Raw genomic sequence first — 24,041 nt, 5'->3', positions numbered from 1 at the left:
GATATAAGAGCTCTGCATGCAAGATACAGCCTGAGAATTCTTACTTGCAAAGCAGCACCCTTTACCCTGTTCCCTCTCATCCCAAATTATTTTATACATTTTTACAATGATGTAAGTTTCTTTGGTTTATCCTTTCCATTGTCTGCCTTTCATAGTTTGCATTTTGTATTTTTCCATTTCTTATTAAAAAAAAAGACCATATGTGATCCATATTTTTTCCACTTTGCTTTTATTCTATCAGTAAGCATAAATCATTCTCAATGCTATATTTATGAGTACACACTATTGTACCTTTCTTATATCGATTCCTACTGACAGGCACTTGTGCTGAATGCAAATAAATGAAAAAAATAACCAAAGCTAATATATGTTCTAAACACTATGTTCCAAATGAAAATTGAAAATTATTTTGCATATTTTAGTCATGGTGTTTTGGGATAGATTATTTGATTAAAATCCCTGAGTCAAATATTGGTACATATTGCCAATATCTTCACTACGTGACGTATCATTTTGGATTATCAGCAGCAATTTATCAGAAGTGTAAGTGGCAACAGTGTAAGTTCTCTTCTCTCTTCTTGACTTGAGTCTCTAGAAAGGTTTTCTAATCACTCTTATAGGACTATCGATTTGGGGTGACCTCATCACAATGTAATGAATGGTCTTCTCCCTTGTCTTCCTTCTTGAAGGAGTCACCCACAGCTGAGGTGAGGTCTCCTCTCTCAAAGTGGATTTTAAGATGGCCACATAGTGGGGCAGAGCCCTGTAGCTTAGCAATTATGCATCAGGCTGCTAACTTCAAGGTCAGAAACCACCAGCCAGCTCCTTGAGAGAAAGATGGGGCTTTTTACTCCCATAAAGAGCTACAGTCTTGGAAACTCACTGGGGAAGTTTCCCTGTCCTGTAGTCACTATGCGTACAATTGACTGGTTGCCAAGTTTGGCTTATATAATGGGGTGGTATATGGTACATGGACACTAGGCAGGATCTCTACTACTGTGCTTGGGAGACTAGAGTCGAAGTTTTCGTGACTTGAGAGCAAAAACCTGCCTTCGTCTTCATGTTTCTCCTTGTACTAGTGGATTCACACAATTGTGTCCTTTTGTAATTGACTAAATTCACTCCGCATAATGCTTACCAATTCCATTCATGTCATGAAGTGTTTCAGGCTTTCCTCACTGTTTTTAGGGATGCATAGTATTCCGTTGTGTGTGTGAGTATGTGTGCGTGTGTCAGAGTTTATCTATTTTTCTACTGATGGGCTTTTGGGTTGTTTCCAGATTCTTGCTATTATGAACTGTGATACAATACAAATGAAGTAAGTGTGTGTGTGTGTGTGTGTGTGTGTGTGTGTGTTCTGTCTCTGACTTCTTTGGAGTAAATGCCCAAATGGCATCGCTGGAGCATATGGGATTTCCATTCCCAGTTGTTTTCGGTAGCATCATATTGCTTTCCATAGTGGTTTCCCATGTTTACAAGTCCACCGAAAGTATATAAGATTTCCAATTTGTGCACATCTTCAGCAGTATTTGTTGTTTTCTGTTTGTTTGTTTTAATTGAGCTAACATTATGGGTGCCAGGTGACATCGCTTCATTGTTTTAATTTCCTTCTTCTGGCTGGCTAGTGATCTTTAGCATATTTTCAGGTGTAATTTTTGGTAACCTGCCTGTTTTCATCTTTTGCTCACTTTTTAATTGGGTCATTTGTTATTTTCTTATTGAACTGTTATAGAGTACTGTAGACTTTGGTAATTAGACCCATTGTATCATTGCTAAACTTTTTGCTTATTTTTAACCAATCTGTGGGCCCTTGTCTTATTTTTTAATGAAGTATTTTGATGTACATAAGCGTTTAAATTTTAGTAAATCCCAGGCATCTATTTTGTCTTCCATGATACTTTCTTTTTGTTCTTTTGTCAATCCATGGTACTTTGAATATTGTCACTCACCCATCACAGCCACTAAGCCAAGGCTGGCTCAAAGTGACGCCCCGTGGATTACTGAGACTAATTGTTTAGGGGAAAACAGACCAGTTTTTCACCTGCGGAGCTGCTGGTGGTTTTGAACTCCCAACTACACAACTGTAGCTCAACATATAACCATTACAATGCCGGGGCTCCATATTTTTCCCACAGCATCACGATTCTTCAGGTCCTATACTTTTTTGTACGAACTCCCCAAGTTCATAGAGAGCATATACTTTTCTCACTCCCATTGTGTTGACTCGGACTCATTGCAACCACAAAGTACAGTATTTAACTGCCCTTTGGGGTTTTCAAGACTTTAATTTTTTTTCTGGATGAGACAGCCTCATTTTTCTCTTGGGGAACAGTTGATGGGTTGGAACTGCTAACTTTGAGGTTAATAACAGAGCCCAATATATCACCAGGACACCTCCAAATTTACTATAAACAAAAGTATGGAAAGAAAACATGCACAGGACTTCCATGTCCCACAAGGAGAAGAGCCACAGCTTCCATCTTTGGTCACTATTCAGAAATATCCGCTGAGACTTGGGCTCAGAGATTCCATTGATCTCACCAGATGGCCATGATCGACTATATCCTACGTTCCCAAACTTGGCTGCTCATTGAAATCACATGGAGATCTGTAGAAATGACAGCGTTCTGGGCTTCATTTGTTACTTGATGCATAAAAATTCTAGGGGGAGGGTCTCAGGGATCTGTAGTTTCACCAGATCCCCATTTGATTCCAATGATCAATCAAGTGTGGGAATCTATGGGTTTATAGCCTAACACCTGAGGTTCTGTGAGCATCAGGCTGCATTGATTAACCCAGGATATATATAGCACATCTCCCAAGTTCATAGAAAAAGAGGCCATACTTCTTTCTTCACATCATAGAGTTATACGGATATAATTTTAGTTTGCATACCTCACTCTTTAATAACATTATCTTAAATTTATAAAGGCAATTATGATTTTTGCTTATGTAAAATCTGTTGTTATATTTTATCTATTTTTCTACATTGACCGGGACTTTTCCTGGGATTTTATACACTCTTGGGATGTTATAATTTTTAGTCACTTGTGCATTCTATAGCTTGCAAATATCTCTTCTTAGCATACTCATCCAAGAAAAAAATTGTTCTTACTTATGCTGTTTCGGTGCCAGAAAAAAATAATGATTTCATGTGGCCTAATTTAAATTGATTTAGTACATTTGGAATTTGTCCTGGAATTAAATAATGTTCTTTATTTTCCAAATGTCTAATCACATATTAGCATTTCATTTTTTGAAGCTCATGACTCTACATTGAATTAGTATATCATTTTTATCAAGCATTAAATTTCCATATAAATTTTATGAAGTTTTTTGCTGTTGCATTCATCTATTCATCCATCAAAACTTTATTGTACACGTTTTACAACACCGTTATCATTGTTGTATTACTTGTTGTTACTGGTAGTGGCCATCCACGTGGTCCTGAATCATAATCTCCCTGTAATTGAATGATATAATAGAAGGAAACCTAGTCAGGTCCTCAGCCATCCACGCGGTTGTTCTGTTTGATCCCATCTTTGCAGCCATTGCATCATCCCATCTCATTCAGGATCTACTCTTTTCCCTTGACCTGTTGTATCACCCAATCTGATATCCTTTACCATGGACTAATTCTCCTAACATGTCCACATATGGGAGATGAAGTCTGGGCATTCTGATTTCTACGAGGCCTTCTAACTGTACGTACTCCAAGAAAGATTTGTTTGTTCTTCTGGTAGCTCATTGTACTTTTAATGTTCTTCATTTACAGGTTCCCAAACTTGCATGCTTCCATCCATGCTAATGCCTCCTTTTCAGGGGAAAAAAAAAAATCACTCAGTGCCTGCCCTATCAATTATAAACTTTAATACTATAGCCTACAACTCTGATAAAGTGTAGGTATCTCTTTTAACACACCTCCCCCACTCCTTCCCCAGTGTTCTAGTACCCCGTGGTGGTGGCTTTACTCATTCTGGGAAACACTGGTTTATTGGGACACTCACTCTCCCAGTGACTGGGCTTCCTGTAAGCAGAGTCCTGAGTGTGGGCTGGTGCAAGCTTACCCTGGGGTAGTCTGCTCTCTGTAGGGCCTCTATCGTCGAAGCTCACCTTTTGTCCTTTCTTTTCTTTTTCTTGGGGTTTCTCTTTTTCTTCATGGTCTCAATTACACAATACTCAGTGGGCAGATTTTAAAATGTCATTGAGGGGCCTTGACATTTTAAGCATGCCTGCTAATATAAAGATAACTGTTCATTCTTCAGGATCAATTCTCCCTCAGGTGAGGTGGGGCTAAGTTTGCTTATGTCTATATTCATTTTCCGGTAGCTTCCACATGAATTTTAAGCATTTGATTCTTGCTTCCATCAATGGTGATTGTAGATCCATGTAAAATGAAATCCTTCATTTTATAACTTCAATCTTTTCTTCAATTTTTCTTCATTTATAACAACTTCTATCTTTACTTCATTTATAACAATCTTGCTGATTGGTCCAGTTGTGAGGATTTTGGTTTCCTTTACAATAAATTACAATCCACCGAGAAGCGGTAGACTGATCTTCATCAGCAATTTCCTCAACTCCTCCCACTGTTAGCAAGTAAAGTCAGTTCATCTGCATGTCACAGATTATTAATTAACCTCTCCCAATTCTGATGCCCTGTTTTTCTTAATATAATCCAATTTCTCAGATTATTTTCTCAGCACATGGAATAAATATAATGAAAAGATACAGCCCTGACTCACACCTTTTCTGAATTTAAACTGCACAATATTCCATGTTATGTTTGTCTGAATGTCATTCTGTCTATGATTTGTCGTGAGCATAATTGAATGTTGTGGAATTCCCATTCTTCACAATGTTATATGTAACGTGTTGAGATTAACAGTCAAATGGCTTTCTGTACTCAGTAAAATGCAATACATATTTTCTGGTTTTCTCCTCTCTCAGTCAAGATCCATCTGCTGTCAGCAGTGATAGACCTAGTTCAGGGTCTTTTCTGAGGTTGAGTTTGAGTAGCCTGAGTTCCAGCAGCTCCTTTTTAATGTACTGTTAAGCCATTTAATAATTATTTTCAACAAATGTTTTTCTTGCGTGTGATATTAATGATTTTCTTCAATGATACCTGCTTTCTGTAGGGTCACTTTTTTTATTTTTGGAATGAGCACGGATATGGATTTCTTCCATATCAGCCAGTAGGCCAGGTAATGATCTTCTAATTTATTTGTCTTTTTAAAATGATTTTATATCATTCAATATCCTGCAAATCGTATCCTTTAATATTTCAAATTAAGTCTTGAATTTATTCTTTCAGTTCTTTCATCTTGAGATACATTTTGTATATTTTTCCGGCTAGACTTCCAAACTATAAGTCTTTGTAAATTTCCTCAACTTGTATGCTTTACTTCATCTTTTCTCTCTGCCATTTGAAACTTTCTGCTGAGTTCTTGTACTTCACCATTTATTCCGTTTTATTTAGCTATTGCATGTTCAAGAGCGAGGCTCAGATTCTTTCCTGAGGTTCACTGTGGTCTTTTCTCTCTTTCTTGCCTTTCTGTCAATATGTCATCTCGTGATTTGTCAGTTCTTCTGCCAGTCGTGTTCATTGGATCAGGTCTGTTCTTGAGATGTTCTCTAAATTCAAGTGAGTTATAAAAGAAGATCATATTTCAGCTCTTGTGGATGTGTTTCAGTTTTCTTCAGCTTCAGCATTAACTTATATTTGAGCAATTGATGTTCTGATTGACAGTTGGCTCCTGACCTTGCTTTGGCTAATGATACCACAGATGTCGTCAATGTGATTACTGTGTGTGTCATATGGTGGGGTCTACATGTACAGTTGCTGTCATACATGTTGTTGAGAAGAGGAATGCTCCGTGAAAGCATGATTGCCCAAAGAAATCTTACCCTGGAATCTCTAGCTTCATTTCTATCACTTAGGCGTCTTTTCCAACTAACGCTCCTTCCTCTTTGTTTCACGCTGTTTCATTCCATTCACCGTTAACTATTAATGCATCTTAATCGTATATTTGATCGATTTCAGACTAAAGAAGTTGTTAGAATTTTTATTGTCTTCATCACTAGCTTTTGCTTTTATTCATGAATTGTAATAATAGTTTAATTAATTTCCTTGTAGGCATATAGATGTTATCCTATTACAGACAACATTGTTCTGGTCGTGTTTGGGCCATGCATGTGCCACCATTCTTCATGAACTTGTCACTCCAGGTCTAGTAAACAATGGGATTTTCAGTTTCAAAATAGCCTATATCCGTCTAGCTCAGCTCATTAATGCCTAGCAAATCAATTTGTATGTGTTCCATTTTATTTTTGATGAGTTCCAATTTTACTCATTTCATACTTCCTACATCCCATATTCCAGTTAGTAATAAGGCTGACCGAACTGAAGAGGCAGCTCTTCCCAAATAATGCTTTGAATAACTGCCAAGTTGAGGAGTTCACTTTCTGGCATTATATCAGATAATGTTCCAACGATGTTCATATGATTTGCAGCGGCTAATCCCTCAGAAGTGAAGAACACAGTCCTCATCCCTATTCTCTTCTTCATTGGGAGCTCTGTTAACATGTTTGGCCATGGATGAATCTGCTGGTATTTAAAATACAAGCGCATATTTTCCATCATCATGGCAACAAGCAAGGCAGTACAACACCATGATAGTGCTGGTTTACAACAATATACCTCGATTGTACAGGATTTAAATATGCATTCACATATAAAAATACATAGTTATGCATGTCTTTGTACATGTCTGGTGCTTCCATGTGATTAAGTTTGCATACAGAATGTATCATTCTCACAACTAATTTTAGAAAAATAACAGAAAAGTATGACAATTTAAATGAGATTGAATTAAATGAAATAAATTGAATTAAATAAATTATAATTTAATTCAGAAAATTTCAATGTTGAATATAACTGTTCAAAAGCTATGTCATCCAATATCTAGTATCCATTTTATGACTTTTAGTAATGGTTTATATTTCTGTATAGAGATTTTGAGTTCACTTTGCTATTTTAAATGGATTATTCCAATCATAATTTTAATTAGCTGATATTTGTTTATAATACTTATGATCCACTGATTCAATAATGTTTTTATTATTCTGTTAGCTTACTGTGTTCTATTACTGTCTGCACTAGTTTGTATATTGATTTTCTACTATTTTTGAAACATATAGTCATATTATATTCAAAGAGGATTCTCAGTGGTGGAATGGGTTATGTATTGGGCTGCTAACTACAAGTTCTGCAGTTCAAATCCACCAACCCAAGAGGAGGCTTTATATTTCCTTAAATACATAGTCTCAGAAAACAATAGGGTCAATTCTACCCTGTCCTATAGGGTTTTAATGAGTTGGAAATTGACTCACTGGCAGTGAGTTACTTCTATTGCTTTAACTTTATTCTCTCTTAATATATTTATTAGTATGGTAATAATATAACCAATGGGGGATATATTTTGCTGGTCTGATTTTAATGATAATGACTTCTGCATTTCCCAGTATATAAAATTCTTCCTTGGGGACCAAACAGTATATCTCGTACTTTTCCATCCAATTCTTTAAAATTCATAGTGAACTATAAGATAAAATAGAACTGATTTAGAAATCTCTGGGATTCTAACTAAACCTTGACAAGAGCAGAATGTCTCCCCTTTCTCATGTAGAGCATCGGCTGTGTTTGAACAACCAACCCTTATGGTTAGTAGCCTAATGACCACTGACATCGTTGCTCCTTGGAGTACATCTATTCTTCGTTATTGATTAGCTTACTAGCTATCATTTCACATTGATCTACCATTTCCCATTTTAAAAACTAACAAATAAATCTACTGACTAATTCTGTTCATTTAGGATGTATGTTTGTCTGGCAATAACTGATATTGAAGTATGAGACAAGATAATGCTTACTGTGATGATTCCCATTATGTGTTAAGTTGTCTGGCCTCTGATTGGCAGTGGTTTGACAAATAACTGTAGAACAGTTATTTGGAAGTGATCTAATGATGTAGTCATCTTCCATATTGTCATTTGGTGTGATATATCTCTTCATTTTTATATAGTGCTGTTTTTCACATAACAAACTGGTTTTTGCAACCTATGTTCATAAGTGATGAATGGGTGTATGTATTTTATCCTTTTGAAAAACTCCCAGAACATGCATTGCTATTGAGTTGCTTTAGAGTCATAGCTTCTGAGTAGGATCGAATAATGCCCCATGGAAGCAGTTGTGGATTCAAATTGCTGACTTTGCATTTAGTCCATGAGTGCTTAATCATGCCACCAGGGAGCTGTGAAACTTATCCACTGAATCCTAATCATTCACTGATGCTAATTTACTAAAAACTAGCAGGAATAGTTATTCATTTTATCAATACTCTATAAGAATTGGTAGATTTTCTTTCTAAATCTATTAATACACTAATTTCTATTAATATTTCCCTCATTTCAAACCAGTCTTTCATTCCAGTAATTTTCCATATTTTCTGTAGATTTTCATGCATGTGTATGTTAGTTTTCGTGATTTTGTCTGTCTTTATTTCTGTGTCAATGTTTTTCCTTTATTACTACTCTTATTATGATGGTGTTGTTAGATTTTGTTGATTCTATTACAATTCAGAGCAACTCTCTGTATAACAACAGGATACTACCTAGTCGCGAGTCACACTCACAATCATGGCTGTGTTTGAGCCCATTGTTATAGTCACTGTATCTATCCGTCACATTGAATATTTTCCCCTTTTTCAATGGCCTTTTACCAAACAGCATAAAGACCTTTGCTAATATAATATGATATATACAAATCACTGTTTTATTGGTATTTATCAATTTATCTTTATTAATTTATTTCAACCTTTCTTAATCAAATTTAACTTTTACTTATATTTCAGAGCTGCATTTTGCTTTGTATTCCAATAGGAAATGAGATTGTATAAATTAATATGACTAGTTTTATCAGTTAATTTACAAGGTATTTATGCATTACTATAAATCCAAAATGTGCAAAACACGGCTTCTGGGTGTAGACACTTCTCCTCTCTCAGAATTATGTGATTTAAAAATATTTCAAAAATATAATGCTTAATACGCTCCTCCTCAAAAATAGATTTATTTTTGAAGCAATGTTTCCCTCCTCTGGGCACATTTCTATAACTTCCTGAATTTTATTTCTTAATTTTTTGTAGTCCAGAGTTCATGTTTAATTTGACTTAAACATCCAGTATTTTACCTCTCAGAAAGAATGTTCTGCATTCAAGGAAGAGGTTATTTCTAGGGCATGCATGCAAACTGTGACTTCTTAGGTTATCTTACCGATTTGGGGTGTTGGCTTGTTTTTGTGTACTCTCTCACAATTTGGAATATGTGTGAGTTTTCTCAGATTTACTCACCATTTTAAGTTGTATGCACACAAATTTTCACACAGGGGTCTCCTGTGAGTAAATGATTATTGGGCAGTTTTTGTTTGTTTCTGTTGAATGTTAATTGTGTAATCTCTTTTCACATTCGATGCACCCCCTACAAAGATGTTGACCAAGCACATGTCCTAATACTGCTGATTATGTGACCCACCCACTCTCATTCTCACAGTCTTTTCTTTAGTAATCTTAGTTAATTGGCTTGACTCGCAATATACATGTTGTGATCCAAATACAACCGTGCATATGATTTTAGAAAATAACGTTTGTTGACACTTTGCAAATGCATCAATAGAACTGATAACTTGAAGAAAAAATCTGACTTTTATTTACAATTGAATATTTGGAATAGCCATAGAAATGTCTTATTTTATTTTTAAGTTAACACTGTGCTTAAGGTATAAACCAGATGTGCACTATTTCTACTAGAAAATCACATTTGGCCTTTCCTAAAGCTGGATTCTCAGTTTGTAGGTGGGCACAATGCCACTAGAACAGATGGGCTCCCGAAAGAACCAGAGCAAGCATCAAGTGTGACACTTATGTTCTTGTCGAACATCCAAGGCTGTGGAAGTCTGACGATGTCGGGTTCATATGCACCTGAAATCATAATGGCATTTTTGTCAGCATTTGACTATTGAAAAGCATAGCTTAGTTTTTTATATATTTAAGATTTGCCTTTGGGAGTCCTTTGCCATTTTTCTTGGAGGTTAGTGTCCCCCATGAAGCTTCTTTATACACTATATTTTAACAAAATAGGAGTACATTGGGAACATCTGAATTTGTTACTAACAGAGAAAACGAGTAATGTTAAAGTTTTTGCTTGGTCATTAATTTCATTTTCAGCTGGTTTTTCAAAAGAAAAATCTGGATTTTAAAATTACGTTTTTCAGTTTATGTAAAAGAACCTGTATTGGGTGGCACCTCCAAATAAAACCTAACCAACCCTTGCTTAATTGCATATACAAAGGAAATCTAAGAAGTTATAAGACAGAAATATTTTTAAATGTTCAGTTAATTTTATAATTATGCTTCTATTGTCAAATAAAATGTTATCTAGTAATACAGGATTATGAAATGATTTATGAGAATCACACAGAGGAGAAGCCAGAGGGAAACTCAGAGTTCACTCTTCAGTGGTGCTGATAACTCAATCGAAACGGCTATCCATAAGAACAGCGTCTTCACTTGCTATAACAATCATCCCCCGCTTTGTGAACGTCTGATCAGAATCCTTACCAGTATGCTGCCACAAGCCCTAGTAAAAACATGTGTATGTTAATCAGAGTCTAAAAATCTTCATTAACTTATACACTATAAAACCTGGATTTATTTTATTATATATCTTTAAGATGCCAAGTATACATATAGCGATACACAGTTTTCATCTTAAGGTACAGTTAAAAACTGCTAAAAATAATAATATGCTTTGCCATGTTTTCGTTTTCCTATAGTGTTTTCAGGGAGAAAAATAAAATATGATAAATAAATGCAGTTTCATATTATGGATCCCACTGTAGGAAAGCCAAACTATCTGAGGACATCACTGAAAGCTGGCTAAATCAAACTAGCTCTTCGATGTTCACAAATAACAAGTGAAAGCTACCTCTTGCAGGCACTTGAGAAAACATATGTGAGCAAAAAAAAAAACGCAAACCTCATCCTCCCCTCTTTCCCTGTGGCCATAATCTAGGCATTTCTACCTGAAGATAATTACAATCTAACTGTAAGTGGAAAACAGCATAATTTGAAATATTGTTAATGCAGGAGAGGAGTCGCTCACAATTTTTGTGGACAAGCGGAAGCTGAGCAAACGATCGGAAGGAAGTGAGTCCAGCACCAACAGCTCGTCAGTCACTCTGGAAATTCTGCATCAGCTGGCCGCGTCCTACTTCATCGACAGGGACAGCACCCTCCGGAGACTGCACCACATTCAAATTGCATCCACTGCCATAAAGGTAGGAATGCGGTTCCTCTTGCATTATCGCTTTGTTTTGTTCCTACTTCTAAAATGCATTTCTCTATATTGCACACCTCAGTGATTTAAACTGTATGTTTATAAAAGTATTTTAATATTCCCATTACTTTTGGTTTCCAGGCTCAGCATCCAATAGTATACTTATATATATCTTTGTTTGTTTTCGCTTCTTAACTGGTCCAATATTCTTCATGGACAAGTGTAAATTGAAATACACTGAATTGTACAACTTTAACCTGATGTGTATAGACTCTTTCCAAAGTGTGCTTACATAATTTTGTTTTAATAAAGTTTTACAATTACAATGCAATTGGTATTTATGCATTTAAAAATATTATCTTTTGAAGGAATCTTTGGGTTTCGAAGTTGTCCCTGGCAGAAAAATCATTAAGAAGTCCTAGTTTAGGGAGAATTTTCTGTTCTCTGAACATTTTAAAGTTCAAATTAAAAAGTATAAATGCTTAGTTAGAGTTCTCGAAGTCAAGAAACACCATAATCTACAATGAGTGGATTAACTCCACACATTTAATATCCTTTGCCTTTGGATATACTAATGTTGATTTTCTGAGATTTGAAAATATGGAAGAATAATGGAGCTTTTATTTTCTCCCGAGAAATAAAGGAATAAAGAAACGACAGCCTCAAAGCAATAGAAAACACGTATTTCTCTGGTAGGTCAGGTCAACATGTTATTGTGATGGGCCAAAGGCCATTGCAAAATCAACAGAGCAAAGAGTCAGCACAGCGTGGTCTTTGACTAAGTTAATAAAACCAGACTGCAACATAGAATGTTTGCGTATTTCAAATATACCATTTCATAGTTGATTTAAAAAGAAGTCATTACATTTAGCATCTGACTGCTTTGTGAGACTAAAATTATTATGTGCGTTATTGTGTCAGTTGGCACTTTCTTCTTCAATATTATTTTAACAATGCTAGAAAATGATTATAACCAAAATGTTTTTGGTTTGAGATGTATAGAAAGAATAAGAAGTGATATGTTATAATTTCTAGCTTAAGGGTTAAACAAACATCACTGCAAAGTCTCAGCATACACCACTTCAATATTGTTAGTAGCTATGGTTGGGAAAAATACTTCAAACGATGTAAATTATACAATTATAGTGAATCTTCCTCTGACATGTAGAGTTTATGCTATACTGAGTAATGGAGTATATAAATATAACTTATTCTTATAGATCAAAATAGAGTCAACACAATATAGATGTTTTAGTTAATTTAGAAATAATGTTAGGTAAGATGTTGCTAGAAATATTTAGCTGGAGGTCCTAATGAGAAATAGATTTTTAGGAAATCAATTTTAATAATGTAAGCATTAACTTAAATCAGATTGTGTTTCCTAGTAGAAGACAATATTGTTGTAAGTGTGTTCATTATATGGCTATTGATTTATTTTGTTGAGCACCAACTGGAGTTATACAATAGAATATTTCATTGATACCAAGTAAGAAAATCCATGTAACCATCATGTCACAATGTAGGAAGTATTTGTACATACTTCTTTTCTCTCATAAGAGATATATGTGCCACAAGGGTGTAGATTTTAATGATACATTCTCCAGTATACAATCATTGTTCTGGGTAGTACACCTGGAAATTGTAAAGCCTAATAAACACTCTAAACTAGCAATGGCTTAAAATTAGTCCCAAAGGAACATCATTTTTATAACAAGAATTTTGGTAGGGGAGATCGGCACATTATTATAGCAACATTGCTTTCTCATACCTAAGGGAGTAGAGACTATATTAACTCTCCAAATTGAAACAACTGCAGCATCAACAACAACAAGTTATATAGAACGATGTGTTTAATTTTGGCTTTAAAATGCAACACCAAGCAATGAATGATAGTGATCTCCAAGAGACAGAAAATAACTAAGGTGAACTCCGATTGTTCCAGTATGCAGAGTTTCCAAGAAGCTGTGCAGTGAGAAAGAATTTATGCAGTGTCAAGAGAACATCAATGATTCAGGAGGCAGAGATGAAAGTTCAGTGAACTCTAGAAGGCGAACAGTTACTGGATAGAGAATCATACAGGACAGTGCTACAGAGAGAGTCCCAGTAGGGCATTAGCTGAGGAGGTATTTAACTGAGAACTAATCAGTACATACTCATACACATGAGGAAGATTAAAAAGAAATTCTACAGGACTATCTAGCAGAACTAACACAGAGTCAAGAATTGTGTCCACATCAGGCAGAATGAAAATTTTCATTAGACAATCACTTAAGAGGATGTTACTTGATGTTGTTTCAGAAGTGGGGAATAATTAGTCCAAGATTGGGCATTTATCTGGACACTTTTAAGAAATTATGAAAGCAATTCAATTCCAGAGTTTTGGGGGTAGACCCTCATATGTGTATGTATGATATATATGAGTTGACAGGAAATATTTATTAAGCTATTTGTAGAAAATCTAAATTTCAGGCTCTGCACCAACAATCAAGATGGCTTATTTTATCAAAATCAAAACTGTGCAAGAATTGAAACAAAAATAAATGTGCTCATCCACAGACAGACAGACAGATAGATAGATAGATAGATAGATAAATAGATAGATAGATATAGAGAGAAAGCGAGCTTTTATGGAGCATGTTTCCACATAAGTGTTTACTGTTAATATATCCATGAATGTATCAAAACATAACTAGGAAAAATTATGAAAATGTCTTATCCATAATCAAACACCATAAGTAAATATGTCATTTAGCCTGGGAACTCATGCACATAGTTTTGGGGTCACCTATATCAAATGGAATAATTTAGTCCAAAAAGACAACATTTGAAATCCTAATTTTATAACAGTTGAGATCTTAAAAGCTTATGAATAGCCATCCATGGCACAGCTATCTGATTCTCTTAAGTAAAGAAATATTTGTGAAGACACAGGGAAATGATAGTGAAATGGATTAATGGGCCACATGAACCTCAGTTTCCAGGACCCATAAACCATTAAAACTATATAGTGTCCAGTTACCAGATTAAAAGGAACTGAATTGAGTGGGAGAAAAATGTGTAAAAAAATTAAAAAGTATTGGGGATAAGTTTGGAGATTTGAACCCACTAGTAGTAGCTCCATAGGAGAAAGAAATAGCAATTTGCTTCCATAAAGATCACATTCATGGAAACACCATAGAGCTGTTTTCTTGTGTCCTAGAGAGTCGCTATCAGTTGGTGTTGTCTTGATGGCACTGGGTTGGTTTCTGGTTTATGTTATATTATTAAGGGAAAAGAGATTGAAGCAAACATGACATGTTATCCATATATGCTGAAACATATTTTAAAGAAAATATACTAGCAACAATTAATCTTCATTTGTGTAATTGGTCACTGATTAGTATTTACAATGCCTACGTATGCTACACATTTAAAAGTTCCTTTTTCTCAGCATGTACTTTAGCCCATAATGATTCTTTGCCTGGTGATTTAATCAAAAATGTTATTTTTAAAATGTTTGGGGCATTAGTATTCCTATCTGAATTGTGTTATTACAGATTTCCATGACCTTTATTCACTGGGAATGATAGTCCTAAAAGCTACCCTAAGGAATAATCCATATTCTAGACATACTCTTCCTCACTTCCATCATGTAATAATAACAGACCAATTTCAACTTGGAAATCATGATTAATCACACCCATCAGTACAGCGCCTCCCTTCTATTCTAGTGATTCTGAGGCATTGGAACACAAAATATCCAGGTGACAGTCTTACTCTCACCTTCAATTTAATCATTACTATGTTTCATGATAAAACAACTAAATAGACAACAACAACAAAGTAAAACCACTCATTCCTTTGTAATTAAGACCTCTAGATCAATAGAGCATTACACTGTGAGAATAGAAAGCCAAAAAGTAGTAGTGTATACTAGGAATAATAGGGATTCCAGGAAGAATGATGTCACTCTATTTCCTCCATTATTCCTGAATCCTTAAATGAGCTATTGGGGAAATAGAATCCTATATTTAACACTGATTTAAATTCTCCTGGAAAATTATCCTGCATGGCATTACCACAAAGCAAGCCTTATAATTGAACCTTCAAAAGGCCTCCCTATCATTTTATAAGCTATCCTCCAATAAGATGATGGAGAACATGGTAAAACTAGAGAAATCCATGAATATGGGTTCAACATTACACTGTATTTTCTATGAAGTGAGTTTCTTGACCCGAAGCGACTGTGTGTGAGACAGCACGATGATGGACATGAAGTTTAAAAAAAAATCCTTTATTATAGTTTTAGTACAAGTATTACATGCAGGGCAGAAACGTCTATGCTCAGAATAAGTGTCCATTTCACTACGAGTTATCTGCTATCTTATATTATTGAAGAAGGTCCATGTAAGTGACCTGTCACCGAGTACCTGGCTGATCACCCTTGGAAGTGGTGTGCTGTAGGATACTCGGTGTTCGTCTTAGCTGCTGATTGATTGAGCACTAAGTAGTCATGGGTCTTAGCCATATCAATCTTGACAAGTCAATGTGGCTGTGTGAGTCTTGGTACATTAGAGAAACAAATCCACAGAAACTCATGTATAAGAGAGAGTTTTATATAAAGGTTAAGTGCACATCAAAAAAACATCCCAACCCAGTGCTGTCCAAGCCCACAAGTCCAATATTAACCCACATGTCTGACACCAATCCACAAAGTCCTCCTCCATCTCACAAAACACACTCAATGATGCTGACTGCAGGAGGAATGCTGAATCAGTGAATGTGTAAGCATCTCAGCACTCGCAGGGGTCTCCACACAGCTGCTCCAGCACACAGGGCTACATGTGGGTAAGTCCGTGTGGCGTCTCCTCAGGGATGTCTTGCAGGAAGTGAGCCTTGCCAGCTGAAGCAGGGAATTGGCTAAGGCAGCTGCATCCTGGTGGGACCATCACAAAGCAAGAGACCACGCACTAGAAAGGGAGGCTCACCGAGCCATTTATCTCTCCACCCTTCAATTAAACCTACATGTGTTTATCAGCCAGGTTGGCACAATAAACCTTAACTATGTAAGTGGCTGAGTCCAAACCTTTTTCTCGACCCAAAGTGACATGACACAATGTGTTCATGAGCTCTTTGGGCAATGAAAGAGCGGCTGGAGGAAGAAGTTAACTGGAAAATACATGAAAGTGAACATATCAACTTATTAAAATCTTCCTCTAATGAAGTCATCATAGGGTACATATTTGCATGCTATACAAATACCATCACTTTAAAAAATATATTTAGAGATACCTACTCACAAACTTTTCCTCAGAATTCCTTATAATTGCTGATTTATGTTCTTCCAAAGTTCTTAAGCCCAGTGAAACCAATGGGAACAGCCAACATTCTTTTATACAATTTGACCATTTGTCTTTTAAAGAAAATAGAATATCTTATTGAACTACTCAAAATATGTCTACTGGAAAAATTTTCTTTCACCAGTGTTCTTCATGAATTTCTCAGAAAGTAGTAATATTGCTACCAATATCTACTTTCAGATGCTACCTGTATTTTATATGGTGTGACCTATAAACCAGTCCTGTTTTTATTTTCCTCGATGACTTGATCGTAAGGAATCCCCCAGAAGGCCACAGCTGTCGGCTGAAAGATAGAGAAAGTAATGTGACAGGAGTTGAGATCACAGGCATTTGGACTACTTCCTCATGCAGTTCAAATTTGCCTTCAGTATCTTTTCCAGACTGATCCCCTGCATACTACCTCCATTTGATGATAAAATGTTATGCATACTCAACTTTAAAGGTGCATCGGCCAAGCAATACCTAGTTCTACATGTGTGATTCAGGTCACATTCAACTTCCTATGATGAAGTGTAAACCGAAAGCTGTTTTTCAAAAGAAGAGATGCTATTTCTTAAGAGATATAAAGTTTTTCTCCAAAATCATATGAAACTATATGATGATTCTCCTGTAAGTCCCTGACAATAGCTCCAAAGCACCTTCCCATTCCATGAACCCCTCAGCGCCACTGATTGCTGGTCCATATGACTCACGTGACGTGGCGGCGCAGCTTGCCCAGCAACCGGGGTCCTTTGCAGCTGGCTTTTCAGGCTGCACAGTAAATGGATCAGGGTAGTAGTAACTTGAAGTAAGAAATGCACTCTCCCAAATCCAAAGAAACCCACTACTTTGTATCTCCTCTTCACCTGTAGAAAGGACCAAATGCAGCAAACTCATCTTTTTCCTTAGAAAATATTTCTTGACATAATTCACACCACTGGAGTTCCAGAAATTTTACTGAGGTTTAGACCTATCAATTTTGCTGGATTTATTCCCCCCTATGACATTAATACATTTCCCATAATTGCACAGTGGTTGCTATTTTTTCTTATAGATCCACTCAGAATTATACCATCAATATAATTGAACAGTGCAATTGCTTCCGATAGGGTAAATTGGTCAAGGACTCCACTTACTAAATTATGACATTGTTTTAGAAAGTTAATATACCTTGAGGTAGGACAAGGAAGATAGGTTTCCAGCATTGGAAGAAGAAGAAAATAGCTTCTGATTTTCATGAAATAATGATATTGAAAAACCAAAAGCAATTGGCAAATCTTCAGCTTTATATCATATATCAGAGGACTGTTAATTTCCTCAAGCAGTGAAACCAAATCTGGAGTAACAGTTTCAATTTGACACGTACTAGGTAAATTTATGTTAATTCACTTTGATTTCCTTAAAATGAACTTGTTTCTGAACAGGCCAAATAGATGAGTGGGATGGGTGCGGAAAACCACTAGCACTTAATCTTCCATTGCTCAGTGGTGGCACTGACCTTGACACTGCCTCCAGAAATGTAGGATTGCTTTCGGACTGCTACTTTCATATGCATAAACAGTCTTAGTGGCTGCTTTTAATAATCTATTTCTTTGAGAGTGCCACTACTCACTGTTCAAACTTAGGATATTATTGTTCAGAACCTCCTGGAACTTGATTGGTGTGAAAGGAATAAAAACAAAAAACAAAGTGGTGTGTCTAGGTCCTGAGGAGAATCAGCAGTGTTTTACAAAGAACTACCTCTGGGTAGTTATAATTTACTACTAAAATTGGATTAGAAGACTGTTTCTACTGACAAAAACTCAGAAATATTTATGGACTCAGCATCCTGAACATCGTCCAGATCTGCACATATGCCCCATTGTAATTTTCAGGATTCTGTTTTTTTTTCTCAATTGGTGACTTCATTTTAACATCAGGCATCCTCAAGCTTGGAAATATAATTTGTCTTGTAGTTGAGCTACTAGTAAGATGACACTGAATTTGGCTTCAACAATTTCAATTTTCTGCCCAGAGAACATGGGGTTTTCTTTCAGGATGCTCGTAGAAACTTTACAGTTATTTATTTATCGCTGAAGGTAGTTATTTGTATCCCTGAGCTCATTCTTTTCCTTACCCACTTTGTCCATCCCAAAGTAGAAGCAAATGTCATTATACATGTCAGTTTGCAAAAATATTCTCAGATATCACAATTTATGACAATCAACAACTATGTCCATACAAATGTCTTATTTTGCATATCTCAATTGTTAAATAGGCCATAGACTATCAGTGCTCATATTATTACCATAAGTAAAACCTTAATACATTTTAAATTAATTTGATTTTAGACCCAATTAAGAAAAATAATTAAGAAAATGTATCCTTAACATTCTGCTACTGTAAATGCACATATAATAGACATCTCAGAAGGTAAAAGCAACTGGGAACAAATATATGCGAGGGGTACCCCCACAAAAAATGGGAATTATTTTTCAAAGTTATGCATTTAAATCTCTTTACAAAACAACCTGATTACCTTCAAAGTACCCCCATTACACTAAATACGTGTGCCCAATCTGTGATTCCATTTTGGAAACATTTTTCAAACCCATCTATGTGAAGGACTGACAGCACCTCCCTCGTTTTTGTCTTTGCCTCTTCTGTGTTGTCAAATTGCTATCCTTTCATGTCCCTCTCCAATCACAGAAACAAAGTACCACAGTGTGATGTCACTTGAGTCAGGTGCATGATGCAAGAGAGGCATGCTGTTTTTTGCTCCAAACTGGCTTCACTGAGTTGGCTGTGTGAGCAGGTGCATGATAGTGGTGGCAAAACCAGTCCCATGTGTGCCACAAATCAGGCCTTCTTTTGTCACGCACTGTTATGCAATCTTTTCAGACCCTCTAAATAGAAAGCTTGATGAACAGTTGCAGGGGAATGAAGAGCTAATAATGATGAGTCCAACAACCAAGACAATATTTTAAATCTGATTGTAGTGATGATTGTACAACTCTTCTTGATGTGATTTAATTATTGAATTGTGTGATATGTGAACTATATGCCAACAAAACCGCTTTTTAAAAAGCGGTCTGATCTGGTGGAGTGACATTTTTATCTGTTCGGGAAGTTGATGGATATCAAGAACGAGGTTTGTCATCAGTCTACATTGCACGTCTTTGGAAATGAGAAAGCAGTCATAGCCATGAGATTTTACTGTAGCACTGTCCTTGTAAGCTGTGTTCAACATCGCAACCCTTTCTGCAGGCGCATACAATGAATGCAGGATGGGGGAGGGAGCACTAGAACTGACGGTGATTGCACGATTCATTTTAAAAGTGATTTAACAATGGGAGCCTGGGGGGAAAATGTTCCAGAATTGATTGTGGTAATGATCGTATGATTCTTCTTGATTTTATTGTACTACTGAATTGTGTAATATCTGTATTAAGTACCAATAAGACTGTTATAAAATAAAAATTTTAAATTTTTAGAAAGAAACCTGGAGAGGAAGGGAGAGGAGAGAGAGAGGGAGGAGGGGTAGGAAGGGGAAAGAGAAGGGGAAATAGAGAGAGACTTTGTAAGGAATTGGTTCATGTGAGCATGCAATTTGGTCATATGATTTGGGGGTTGACAAGACAAAAGTTCTTAAGCCAGTGGCCAGATACTCTAGCAGTTATAAGTCCCAAATCTGCAGACTGGAAACTGGCAGGATATTTATGTTACAGAATTGATGTTACAAATTTTCCTCTTAGAAACCTAGTCTTACTCATAGGGCTTCAAAACATCTCAACAGGCCCATCTGTATCATTGCGGGGTTTCTGCTTTATTTTGAGTGACATGATTGTAAGTGTGATTCATTTAAACAAATTAAGTCCATAGCTTAACTTAGAACAGTGTTTATCAAAGAAGTAGCTGTGATACCTATTCAAGTTGGCACAAACAAATAATCATCAATATCTATATATGTGTGTGCATGTGTGCGTGTGTGTGTTTTCCCTTGATAACATCTCTGAAAGAATTAAAAGAGCCTAAATTTACCATCATAGTTTCTGATTTTGTTACTGTAGGTTCAGTTCTGCTAACACAATGAGGAAAAACTAAAAACCTTAGAGCTCCTGAATTGGTACTGACTTTTGAGGACCCTATAGAACAGAGTACAAATGCTCCTTAGAATTTCTATGGCTATAATCTTTATGGCAACAGACTGACATATCTAACTATCATAGAATGGTTGGTTAGTTCAAACAAACAACCTTTACATTAGCAGCTGAGGACTTATACATTGAGGAAGGGGATAATAAATTATATATAAACCAGTCTCTAAATAAAATATTTTGGAATTCTGACTTTTTCCTTCATATTTTGTTTAGATAGGAGTAGTGACTTGCTTAATGTAACTTTTTAAATAAAATGGAGAACCCAGTATTTTGAGAGTAGTGTCCAAATCTATCTTGCAAAGAGCTATGAATTGTTTCTGTAAACTTAATAGTTAATAATTTATTGACACTGGCATGAACATGAACTATTGTCCATATTATTAGAATAATCTTTCTAACAAGACATTGATAATACTTTTTAAGCCTGTTTCCAACCATACCTCTGCTCTAAATTTTAACTGGTCTGTCAACTAGATAAAATGCATAGTTAAATTAATTGTACAAAGTATTTTCCTTTGATATTCAAATATTGTATTTTATGTTTTGGATGTATGGACTTGCTCATGCCAGTGATGTTGAATATGCTGCAGCACTAGAAACATTTTTGTTCTGCTGTACATAAGGTTGCCAAGATCGTACATTGGGGTTGATTCAATAGTTACTATCTATTTAATAACAAGTTCTCTCTGATTAATAACTTCCATATTTATGTGTATATCCAAAAAAATTGGATATATTGTCTCACTAAGGATATAGCACAATATTTGTTGTGTAATATTCATAATATCCTCATAGCAGAAACTCTTCAAATTCTCCAACCTTGGAATGGATAAATATTGTATGCACAAGGTGGCTTGTGTAACATTTCCATTATCTTTAATTGCCTCTTTCTGTGAACACTCTGAAGTCCTCTCATACATTCACATAAGACAATATTACACAGGTTTGTGAATGAATGATCTAGAACTATGGAAAACAATATGGATGCATTCCATAGAACTTATAAACACAATATTGAAAGATATGAGCTAAAAGCCAAAGAAAACATACAGCATTATTCAATTCATAGAAAGTATAACATAAAGCAAAACAAAAAAACATTCTATTAGGAATAATGATGCTGATTCTAATTTTGGGAGATAATTGATGAAAGGGTATGCAGTTCTGGAGTATTTTGTGTTCTCTTCCTTAATCTGGATTCTCATATTTTCAGGTTATGAAACAGAACTGAATTGTTTCCTTACAATATATACACTTTTCCATGTGTACATGTTGAAAAGTAAAACACGGACTTAAATCATATTAGACAAAACTTCCTTGCTTCATTATTTCCCTTTAAAATTTTTCTTGTGACTTGGGAGAAGGCTTGAAGGGTAGATCATCAGTTTTGCATTCAACGGTTCACTCACCTCCTGCTTCAAGTCACCATTGCAGTCCCCTCAACAGAATAGCACACATTCCACTTCCTGCCAGTATTTCCGGTTTCCATTCTGCCTTTCCTAAGCCTCTGAACAGTGGTGATGGTTGTTACATTCCATCAGATCAGTATCAATCCACCGTGACCTTATGAACAACAGAACAAACAGTCCAATTCTGAACCAGCCTCACAGTTGTTCCTGTGCCTGAGCCCATTGTTGCAGCCACTGTGTCAATGTGTCTCATTGAGGCTCTTCCTCACACTCTACGTTACCAAACATGATGTCCTGCTCCAGGGAGTGGTCTCTCCTGGCAATTTATCCAAAGGAGGTAAAATGAAGCCTCTCCTTCCTTGCCTTAAGGAGCACTCTGGCAGTACTTCTTCCAAGACTGTGTGGTTTGTCAGTTTTACAAACCATGAGATTTTCACTATTTGCCCAGCACCACAATTCAAATATATTAATACTTCTTCAGTCTTCTTTAGTCAATGTCAAACTTTCATATGCACAGGAGGTCATTGAAAACACCTCTGGCTTGTGTCAGATTCACTGTAGTCCTCAAAGTAACATGCTTGCTTTCCGATACTCTAAAGAGCTCTGATGCAGCAGATTTACTCAAAGCAACTCATCGTTTTATCTCTTGATTTCAACTTCCATGAGTATTGATTGTGGCTCCGGGCAAGACAAAATTCTTGCTCACTCCAGTTGTCAATCATCATGATGTTACATATCAGTCTATTTGTGAGGAGCGTGCTGTTTTTCCCATTGAGTTGTAATCCTTACTGAAGACTGCCATCCTTGATCTTCCTCAGAAAGTGCCTCAACTCCTCTTCAATTTCAGTGATCAAGGTGTGTTATCTTCAAAGTACAAGTTGTTAATAAGCCTTCCTCCAGTCCTGACGCCACCTTCTTCTTCATGTAATCCAGCTTCTCTGACGATTTGCTCAGATTACAGATTGGATTAGTATGGTAAGAAGATATAACCCTGACACACACATTTCCTGATTCTAAATAATACAGGACTCCCTTGTTCTGTTCACCCAATTGCTTCTTAATCCATCTACAGGTTCGGCATGAGCACAATGAGATGTTTTGGAATTCCCATTCTCAAGGTTATCCATAGTTTTCTATGACCTACACAGTTGAATGCCTTAGCAAAACCAATGAAACACAAGTAAATATCTGTTTGGTACTCTTTGCTTTGCGTCAAGATCCAAGAGAAATCAGCAATGATTTCTCTTCTTCCATGTCCTCTTGTGACTCTGGCCTGAACTTCTGGCAGCTCCCTGTCAATGTATTGCTCTAATGTTTTTGAATGACTGTCAGAAAAATTTTACTTGCATGTAATATCAATGATATTGTTCTATAATTTAAGCATTCTTTTGGGTCACCTTTATTTGGAATAGGCATATGGGTATTTCTTCCAGAAACTTGGCCCAGTAGCTGTCTTCCAAATTTCCTGGTATAGAGGAGTGAATGCTTCCAAAGTGTGTTAGGTCAGGTTGATTAGAGAAACAAATCCAGATACACTTATTGCTGGGTAAGAAAGAGCTTTAAATCTAAGGGTAATTTTATATTGAGAAAACATCCTAGCCCACTCCAGATCTAGTCCATATGTCTTTTTAAAAAAAATCATTTTATTGGGTGCTTTTACAACTCTTATTACAAACCATACATCAATTGTATCCAACATATTCATACATATATATTCCATTGTTCTTTTCTAGACATTTACTTTCCATTGAGCCCTTGGGATCAGCTCCTCCTTTTTTCCC

At 36.0% G+C, this 24,041-nt stretch overlaps 1 protein-coding gene across 3 annotated transcripts in view; it reads left to right on the top strand.

Annotated features, from left to right (window-relative positions):
* The window catches only part of BRINP3 (BMP/retinoic acid inducible neural specific 3), a 524,991-nt gene that overhangs the window by 269,159 nt on the left and 231,791 nt on the right, over positions 1-24,041 (top strand). For all 3 annotated transcript variants that reach the window (XM_004706659.2, XM_045298252.1, XM_045298251.1), the window contains exon 4: positions 11,205-11,395. In XM_004706659.2, coding sequence (XP_004706716.1) covers positions 11,205-11,395 — 191 coding nt within the window. The remainder of the gene's footprint in view (positions 1-11,204; positions 11,396-24,041) is intronic.

Source organism: Echinops telfairi, unplaced genomic scaffold, assembly GCF_000313985.2.
Source record: "Echinops telfairi isolate 266 unplaced genomic scaffold, ASM31398v2 ScPeMD7_7424;HRSCAF=8462, whole genome shotgun sequence".
NCBI classification, from domain to species: domain Eukaryota; kingdom Metazoa; phylum Chordata; class Mammalia; order Afrosoricida; family Tenrecidae; genus Echinops; species Echinops telfairi.
This window is presented reverse-complemented; position numbering and strand designations above follow the sequence as displayed.